The sequence below is a fragment of the Mandrillus leucophaeus genome, unplaced genomic scaffold, assembly GCF_000951045.1.
Source record: "Mandrillus leucophaeus isolate KB7577 unplaced genomic scaffold, Mleu.le_1.0 Scaffold847, whole genome shotgun sequence".
Lineage (NCBI taxonomy): Eukaryota > Metazoa > Chordata > Mammalia > Primates > Cercopithecidae > Mandrillus > Mandrillus leucophaeus.
The window spans coordinates 327,005-336,845 of NW_012109219.1; the positions used below are offsets into that span (position 1 = coordinate 327,005).

General features: G+C 33.9%; 1 protein-coding gene across 1 annotated transcript in view; it reads left to right on the forward strand.

Moving 5' to 3' along the window:
* The window catches only part of AGTPBP1 (ATP/GTP binding protein 1), a 217,377-nt gene that overhangs the window by 77,766 nt on the left and 129,770 nt on the right, over nucleotides 1-9,841 (forward strand). The window contains 1 exon segment of the mRNA XM_011968515.1: nucleotides 1,573-1,666. Within this exon segment, the coding sequence (XP_011823905.1) occupies nucleotides 1,573-1,666 (94 nt within the window).

The window sequence follows — 9,841 nt, forward strand, 5'->3', positions numbered from 1 at the left end:
AAAAAATGGAAAAAATTGGCTGGTTGTGGTGATGTGTGCCTGCAGTCTCCGCTACTCAGGAGGCTAAGGTGGGAGGATTTCTTGAGCCCAGGAGGTTGAGGCTGCAGTGAGCCGAGGCTGCAGTGAGCCATGACTGCACCACTGCACTCCAGCCTCGGCAACACAGCAAGACACTATCTCAAAAAAAAAAACAATGCAACAAAAACCCCAAAATGTAAAAAGTAAAACAACTAAACTACCAAATACTCCAGTCAAGGTAAAAGGAATACAGTATAGACATGAAATTAGAAGGGATAATGGAGTAATAAACAGATACGAGAAAATTAAGATCATCCTACGAAATATTAGGAGCTACATTTTTGGTGGCATTTTATTGGATTAACCAGTAGAAGGCTAGCAAACGGCTTATCTATAATTTAAAAATTGTTTATTAAACAATTTTCTTTTAGAGACAGGGTCTTGCTATATATCTCAGACTGGCTTTGAACTCCTGGCCTTAAGCAGTCCTCCTGCTTCAGCCTCCCAAGCAGCTGGGACTACAGGCACATGCCACTGTGCCTGGTTCTACAATATATTTAATAACATTTGTTCAGAATTAAAAATGTTAAGCACAGTTTTCTGATTAGGTAATTATTTGCATATTCCATATTAAACACTGAAATTGTTTCATCTTTTTCCCTGCTACTCTTGCTTTAATTAAAGTCCTCATTACCTGTTACCTAGACCATAGCCTCCTAATGTGTCTTTCAAAACCAGCTTCCCCAGAGTTCTTTGAATTCTGACCTGTTTATTTAAAATGCACATCTGATTTGTTGTTCCTTTTGGGTGATTCCACATAGTCAAAAGAGTTAACAACTTCTAGGGCCTTTCATAATTTGTTTCTCAACTCCTTTTTCCACCTCATCTTCCTATTTGTGTATCTTTGTTTGATACTCTGTGTTTAACAATATGTAACTGCTCACATGGTGATGTTCATTGTCTTCGTTCTGTTGTTTGTATCATTCCTGTGTCCAGAGCCACATCTACTGCTTTACCTCAACTCCTGTCCTAGCTAATGCCTACTCACTTTTAAAGACTGAGCCTAGGCATCATTTTCTCCAGAAATGTCTGTGTCTCACTCTGAATTAGAAACTTCTCAGTGGTGTAATCCAAATAGTCTACAATTCTTAATCAATTTTGAAAGTAATTTAGTAATTATTTGTTTCATTCTCTCTGCACTTTGTTCTTTGAGGTCAGAGGCTATTCTTGTTTTGGAATCCCCATAACCTGGTGTTCAGTGAGGTTCACTAAATTTATTAGAGAAGTATGGAGTAACTGAAGAATTTTTTTTATAATAGTTTTTTTTTTTTTTTTGCATATAACTTGTTTCAGAATTTCCCTGCACTTTCCGTAACAAAGCAAAAACAAAAAACAGTATTTCTTCATGTGGTTAGCTTAGATGGACTTTAAGAGTGGCTTGAGTTGACATTTACTAAACAATTTGTATATGTTTTTGGCTATGTATCACTAAGTGTACACATTCTTGGTTGTCAAAGCTTAAAATAATTTCGCATCTCTTTCTCCCTCTCTCAGCTGTGAATTCAGTATCCTTAGGGAAAAATGGAGTTGTGGAACTGATGTTTAAAATCATTGGACCATTTAGTAAGAAGAATTCCAGTCTTATAAAGTGAGTAAATGTTTTGAATATAAACATAGGCATAGCCTTTGTTACTCTGGGCCTCATTATCTTGAGATGTACAATGAGCACGTTGAATTAAATTGTCTCCAGGGTTATTTCATTTCTTAGTTCTTAAATAATGATTTTATCATGATAAAGATTTTCTTTAGTATAAAATTTAATCTTCACAAGTATATCAAAACTGGACAGTTTTGAATTCATTGAATATAATGTTTATAGTAACTGAGACTGAACATTTCTAGATACAGTAAAAGGAAAAAAGATTATCTATAGAGTATTCATTCAGAAACATTTATTGAGTGCCTACTATATTTCTCACCCAATTTTACAATCTTGTAATGACTTCTTCATTCTTATGAATACCTGAACAATCTTAAATTGATATATTTCTATTTTGTCAAAATCACATCATTCTTTTTCCCCATCCATTATGTATGTGTGTATATATACATATGTATGTATGTATGTATGTATTTTTATTCATTCCTAGGCCTTTCAGCCTCAGAAAATGAAAGTCATGTCTCATTTATTGGTTACAGTTTAATATTTTCTTAAACCATTTTAGAGTTCTTTCTTTAAAATTTTTTTTTATTGTGGAATTTTAAAAATATACATAAAATAGAGTTTATATTATATTAAACTAATTATATTGAGTTATATTAATTACTTATTGTGTTTAACAATTCTGAACATTCCACCATTTTTGTTTCATTTATTTCCACTCCACACTTTTGTTTGTTTGTTTTTCCTGGGGTACTTTTAAGAAATCTCAGGTGATTTATATGTACATAAATGTGTGTGTATTTCTATAAGCAGATCCTAGATATTTTCTCTTGGATTATTTTCTTTGAATATTATTTATTTTCTAAATACCTCAGTATATAATTCTACTAAATAAGGACTTAACAATAAGCAGAATACTACAATCATAGCCAATAAAATTATTAATTTCTTTTTTTTTGAGATGCAGTTTGGCTATGTATCACTAAGTGTACACATTTTTGGTTGTCAAAGCTTAAAATAATTTCGCATCTCTTTCTCCCTCTCTCAGCTGTGAATTCAGTATCCTTAGGGAAAAATGGAGTTGTTTCCCAGGCTGGAGTGCAGTGGCATGATCATGGCTCACTGTAGCCTCAAATTCCTAGGCTCAAGTGATCCTCCACCTCTCTCTCCTGATACTTTCTTAATACAATCTAAAATCTAGTCTGTGTTTGGTTTTCTTCAGTTGTTTCAAAATAGCCCTTTTTTAGTTGGTTTGTTTGACTCAGAATCCAAACAATATACATGCATTAGTCTTCATTATATTTAGGAAATTTCCACACCTACACAAATGTAGAGAGGATAATATAATGAACTCTGTTGTATCTGTTACCCAGTTTTACTGTCAAAAATCTGTCATTTTAATTTCATTTTCCTTTTCTGTTTTTCTTTTTTCCAAGCGTATTTTAAAGCAAGTATCAGCTATTATATCTGATATTTTCTGATTATGTAGGAAATGCCTTTTTTTTTTTTTTTTTGCAGTTGGCTTGCTTGTTCAGGGTTTCAATTAAGTCTCTACATTATATTTGATTGTTATGTCTCATAATCTTGTGAAATCAAAAAAAGTCTTCCTATGTTTTGGTTTTGTTTTATGTGATGAAAGACTAGAGTGATAGGTCTTTTAAAATGTCCCATGTTCTGGCTTACATTGACTATATCCTGGAATAACTTAACATATGAGTTACGTTTTCTATATACCCTTACGTTTTCTATATACTGATAAAACTGTGGCTTGATTAGATTTGGGATTTTGGTTTGTTTTTTTTTGGTCAAAAGTATTTCATAGGTGGAGCTGGCAACTTTGTTTTATGTCACTTAAGATCATTGAGTTGAGGTGATCTATCCGTTAGAAATGTCCCCATCCACTTTTCAGTCAGTGATTCAGCAGTCATTCATGACATTGCCTATATCTGTTATTTCATTAGTGGTTGGAAAATAATAACTTATCTAATTTTATTTCTGTCCTGTGTTTATTAGCTGTGAATCTTTTGTAATGCAGAACTTGTCCACATGAACTATTTGATTAGATTTTACTCTTAAACAAATAGGCTTCAGGACATTTCCCGTGTTTTCACCCCTTCTTAATAACGGTCAAATATTTTAAAATATTTTGGGAACTTACTTGCACATATAATTATTTATTAAATATCATTTGGTGGGATGACAGCATAGTTACAGCTGCGTAAGAATTATACACAATCCCAGACTATCTGATGAAATGTAACAAAGCAAACAAAATGTTTGTATCACAATCGGTAACAGAATATTAGCGTCTTATGGTGGTTTAGAGTGGGCTCTGCAGGCAGACAGACTTGGATTTGCATGTTAGCTCTATCATTTACTGGCCCTAGGATGTAAGTAAGTTACTTAATTTATTATGCCCCAGTTTCCTGTCTGTAAAATGGTAATAGTATTAGCACCTCTATTATAAGATTGTAATGAAATGATTCCTATAATTAGCACAATGCCTGTATTAATGTAATACAGTTTAGGTAAGCAATGCAGTAGTGTGTGTATGAATGATTCCTAGGTAACACTAAAAGTACATTCTTTATGCTTTCATTTATATGCTGTTTTTCCCCTTAATCGGTACGGCATTTTAAAATTTATTTTTTGTATAATGTCCATGATCTCCTACTTAAGATGTACTTCATGCTCTATTATAACCAAGTTATCAAATCTAATATAAAATGTTCCCAGGGGAAATGAAATGGAGCATTTCAAAAGGATCTTTATAATACACCACGTGGGGCATATCCAAAACCTTATAGAAATCAGTGGATCTAAAACATCAGAGAAAAGATGAATTATTCATTATTTTTCTATTTCTACTTTAAAAAGAAAAAGCAATCTTTTACTTTATTTTTACTTTAAAAAGAACAAGCCATTCATTGACCAAACTTGCTATATCTTGATCTCTTATCATTTTTAGTAATCTGAGAGTCTCTCCTCTAATTAACTAAAAACCTCAGACATCTAGAGCTTTCTGTTGTATTTCTTCCTCCCTCTAAACAATGCTCCACATTTAATGGGAAGAAGATTGAGATTGAGGAAGAGGTATATTTGAAGGCTTATGCTTCCTTTCCTTTTAAATTTTAGGTTTTGGATTTAAAGCTGTTAATCTAGAAGGAAGCAACTCAGGAGGTTATTTTAACTGTATCTTTTTGAGTTTCCCCATAGGTTTGGAAGTCATTGCAAGGACTGCCCTACAACTGAAAGTAGATGTCACTTCACTAGTACCTGGGGACTTAAGCTTTTTTCCTTCACATCTCCTAAATCTAAGCCACAGACTACTTTTTGAATTATCGTTGCTTGTAGTATTCTTTGTGGAAATATGAAGACTGGAAAAATACATGAGGAAGTATAAATTATTTATACTGAGAAATTTTAATTAATTAACATAATACAAACTATGCATTTCAATAAATCTAATATTTTACAATTCTTTTGGAACATTAATTTACTCTGACTTATAAATGTTATAGAATTTCAGCGATTTCTTTGTGGTAAAGTTTTAAAAATAACTCTTAAATAACATTTGGTAAAAATGTACAGATGACTTTGCACCAAACTTGACTATATCTTTGAATCTACTGGAAATAAGAAACTGCCATCCGAAAGAACTGGGTTCATATCCCAGCTTTCCAGTGTTGAAAAATAAACATCAACAGGACAAAGATGTTCTATTTCAGGATTAGAAACTGTCAGAAGCACTTTCATTTGGTTTAAACAGTTGTAACAACTGCCAGTAGGGAGAGTTTCTGAAAGCACTCTAAGATTTTTACAATTTTGAGTAAAGAATCAGCTGTAGAAAGGAAAGTCTTGTGAGTTCATGGTAAGTGATTGCATGTAAGTTATTGTATTAGTTTTCTAGGGCTCTTATAACAAAGTCCACACACTGAGTGGCTCAAAACAACAGACATTTATTGTTTTATAGTTCCAGAGGCTAGAAGTCCAAAATCAACTTGTCAGCAGGGCCGTGCTCCCTCTGAAACCTGTAAGGGAGCATCCTTTCTTGCTTCTTCCTAGCTTCTGGTGGTTTGCTGGCAATCTTTGGTGTTCCTAGGCTTGCAGCCGTAGCATTTCGGTTTTTGCCTCCATCATCACGTGGCACTCTCCTCTTTTGTGTCTGTCTTTGCATTGTCTTCTCTCTCCTTGTAACACCACCAGTCTGTTGTATTAAGGGTCCACCTACTCCAGTATGATCTTGCCTTAACTAGTTACATTTGCAATGACGATGTTTTCCAATAAGGTCATATTTGGAGTATTGGGGATTGGGACTTCAACATATCTCTTTGGATACAATTCACCCCATAACAGTGATTTAACTGCATGTACTTAGCAGTAAGCACAATTTGTGATCTTTCACTGTGTTCTATGTTAGCTGTGTCTTAACTTTGCATAGTTTGCATAGTCTTTCACAAAACTTGACTTCTATGTATATATGTAGAAGTTAATGTTTTTGATGGATCATGGTAGTCTCTAATAAAAGTTGACAAAGAAGCCTTTTTAGTAATGGTAAGAAACATACTACATTGAACGGTAAGTGGAGTCTGCTACTTACTGTAGATAATACATGTAATGCAGTGAGTCTTGAGACCTTCTTAACATGATTAATCAGCAGATTGTTTAGTGCCTTGGGGAGGAAATATTTTGTCTCAGCTTTCTTAATCACTTTTTAAATAGAAGAGATTTATAACATGTAGAAATTAAACAGAGTAACCATAGGAAGAGGGGTTTACTTAGTTTCTCTTACATTACATTGACTTGTTTTTAAAAATACATTTCTGGGATGTAGTTGACATGATAAAATCTGTACATTCAAAGTGTACAATTTGATGAGAATGAACATATAGGCTGGGCTAAAGCCTGTAGGCTTGGTAGGCACAGTACTTCTAGGGTCCCATAAAAATGTTTTAATTTCTTTAAAAATCATATAAAAAATGAACTTTTAGGCTGAAGAAAGTGTTTTCATTTGTGATATTAGTGCATTCATCTTTATACCAACACCAACATGGTTGTAAAATGCTATATGAATTTTAAATACTTTTTTGAAGGGAGGGGCCTATGAAGGCAAAGAAGTCGTCTGGAGCCCGTGAAAATCATAATGTGATCCTGGATATATGGCTAAAGCTGTGAAAAACTGTCACCACATCAAGCTAGCATCTCCATCACCCCCAGAGCTTTATTGTGCCCCTTGGTAGTTCTTCCCTTGCGTCTCTCCTTTGGCCCTGGAGGTCATGGCTGTGCCTTCTATTACTGTAGATTTGGTTACATGTAAGTTCAGGAATTTTATATAAATGGAATTGTAGTGTGTGTACTCTTTTTCGTGGTGGGGTGGATCTGGCTTCTTCCATGTATCATGATTATAGATTCACTTATGTTGCACGTATCAAAAATTTATTCCTTTTTATTGTTGAGTAGTAGTCACAATTATATGGCTGTATTGTAATTTGTTTATCCATTCACCTATTAATGGACATTTGAGTTGTTTTTAGTTTTTGACTGTTACAAATATATATAAAGCTGCTGTGAATGTTTATTGGGATATATAAGCATTCACAGACTTTTTATGGTCATGTGTTTTTTATTTCTGCTGAATAGATATCTAGGAGTGGAATGGCTGGATCACTTGGTAGCTTTTCAGAAAAACTGCCTTTCTGCAGTATGTTAAATCTTTCCTCTGCTTGAACACGTGGAGTACTATTGTGATAAGTGTTTTAATGTTTTCTAATGTTTATGTCAGATCTAGGTCTGTTTCAATTTTTTTTTTTTTTTTTTTTAATAATCGTGGGTCTTTTTTTCCCTGCTTTTTGCATGCTTGATAATTTTTGAGTGCCAGTCATTGTGAATTTCACCTTGTTGAGTGCTGGATATTTTCGTATTTCTATATTCTTGAGGTTTGTTCTGGGATGTGGTTAAGTTAGTTGGAAATAGTTTGATCTGTAAATGTCTTTTCACGTTTGTTAGAAGGAATCAAAGCACCGTTTAGGACTGATTATTCCCCACTACTGAGGCAGAATCCTTAGGAGCACTCTACCCAATGAATTACGAGGATTTCCAGTGCGATTGGTGGGAACAGGCACAGTTCTCAGCCCTGTGTGAATACTGAATGTGGTTCTCCAGTCCTTTTGGATGGCTTTTCCCCATCCTTAGTAGTTACTTCACACACATGTGCTGATCACTACTTTGCTGAATATTCCAACACAACTCGCTGAAAATCCCTGAGCATTCTTTTTGTACAGCTCTCATTTTCTGGTATTCTGCCCTGTGAACTCTAATTGACTTGACCTCCCTGGACCCTCTGTGTCCTCAGTCAGGGAGTTCATCTCCTCAACTTTTGGGATCTGCCAGACTCTACCTAGGTTCCATCTCCCTGTGCTGTGGGTTGGTCTCTTTCTCAAGGTGTAGTAAGCTGGGGCAGTTGTAGGGCCCATCTCATTTTTGCCATTTCTGTGGATCTCTCTCTTTCATTGCTTGATATCCAGTATCTTAAACAGCCATTCCATTTTGTCCATAAAAAAAATTTACATCAAATGAGAGGGTACATCCGGTTTCTGTTACTCCATCTTGTCTGGAAGTGAAAGTTCAGATAGCCTTCTCAAAGGGAGACTGACATTTCTGATTTCATAATTTCCTTTCTTAACAAGAGAACTACATTCTTCATTTTCTGTTGCATTGAGATTTTATGTGGCCCTAGGCCTGTTATATTTCAGTTCTGTGGAACAAAATTGTTTTAAGAAGGAAACTAGAAAACATATATAAAGCACCTGTAACAGTGTCTGGCATTTGTCAGGTCTTGCTGAAGTAGTTTTCCTTTCCATTTTAGTTTTTATAAATCGCAGTCTCATATGGAACATTCATTTAGTTTTGTGTTTAATTTTGAACAATTTAAAAGCCATCCTTGTTCTCATAGTTTTATATTCTCCTGTACATTTTATTGCATAAGTGTAAAAGTATGGAAAGTTTCTTACTGATAATTCAATGCAATGAAAATGTAATACAAAATTTTATAATGTTTACTTTTAACTCACCAACACTTCACATTGTTTTGAGGAAGTTACAGGTATGAATTTATTTATTATTTTACAAACATTATTATAAAGATTTACATGGTTGCTTTTTTTTTGTCAGTAAATGAAAGTGTAGCCATTAAGAACTTCCTCTTACTGGGCATTTGTTAACCACTTACCGTGTGCCTAGTCCTGGATTATTGTTTCAAATTTTGCTATGAACTTTACCTACCCATCTTAAGTCTTGTAATCTGTTATGCTCTTTACCTTTACTTACACCTAGTCATGCTACTTCCCTTTTACTGCTGATGTATGCAACTTTTACTTTATTACTTCCTTTTTGTTTTTAATTTCTTGAGCAGTTTTTTCATAGGTGTGCTCTTTTATTACATTATGTAGATTGTAAAATTATCTGTGGAAGAGATAAGTTTGTTTTCTAATTTTATAACCCTGAAGAACTTGCTACTGTGGTTATCAAGTAGGCATTCAACAAATGCTTAATGGTGAGTGAAATGATTGTTTCATAATATACACAATTTTAATGCAAATTAATTGTAATTGTTGCTGTATTACCAAGAGGTACCATAATATGTGCCTTACATTTTAAAAATTATTGAAATTAAGTGCCATTTCTTCAGTAACTGATTAAAAATAAGCGATTTGAATTACAGGTTTTCCATGGTGATATTATGTGTATTTTTACAGCTGATTAATGGCAGTTGATTTCACTGTGTGTGACTATTTATGTTCAAATACAATTTAAATACTTTCGATTTTGGGGGTGATTGCTTTGTCCTGTAAGGGACAGTAAGAGTTTTTGAGATATTACTTAGGCTTCTTATTCATCTTGGTGCGTCATAGCTGAAAAATGGTAAGGGCTCATACTTCTCCCCAACCTTCAAGTTCCAAAATATTTTTCCTTTGTTATGGCCTTAAATAGGAGGATATATACCTCGATAGAACGGAAATAACTTTCAAGTCAGAAAGTTACAATATCTATAGAATTTTGCTGTTATAAACTCGTGTTAAGATTTGTTTTTAATTCCTTTGCAAGTCACGGCGTATGATTTTTAATAGCGTGGTTCCTTTGTTAACTCTCAGGTCAGATACA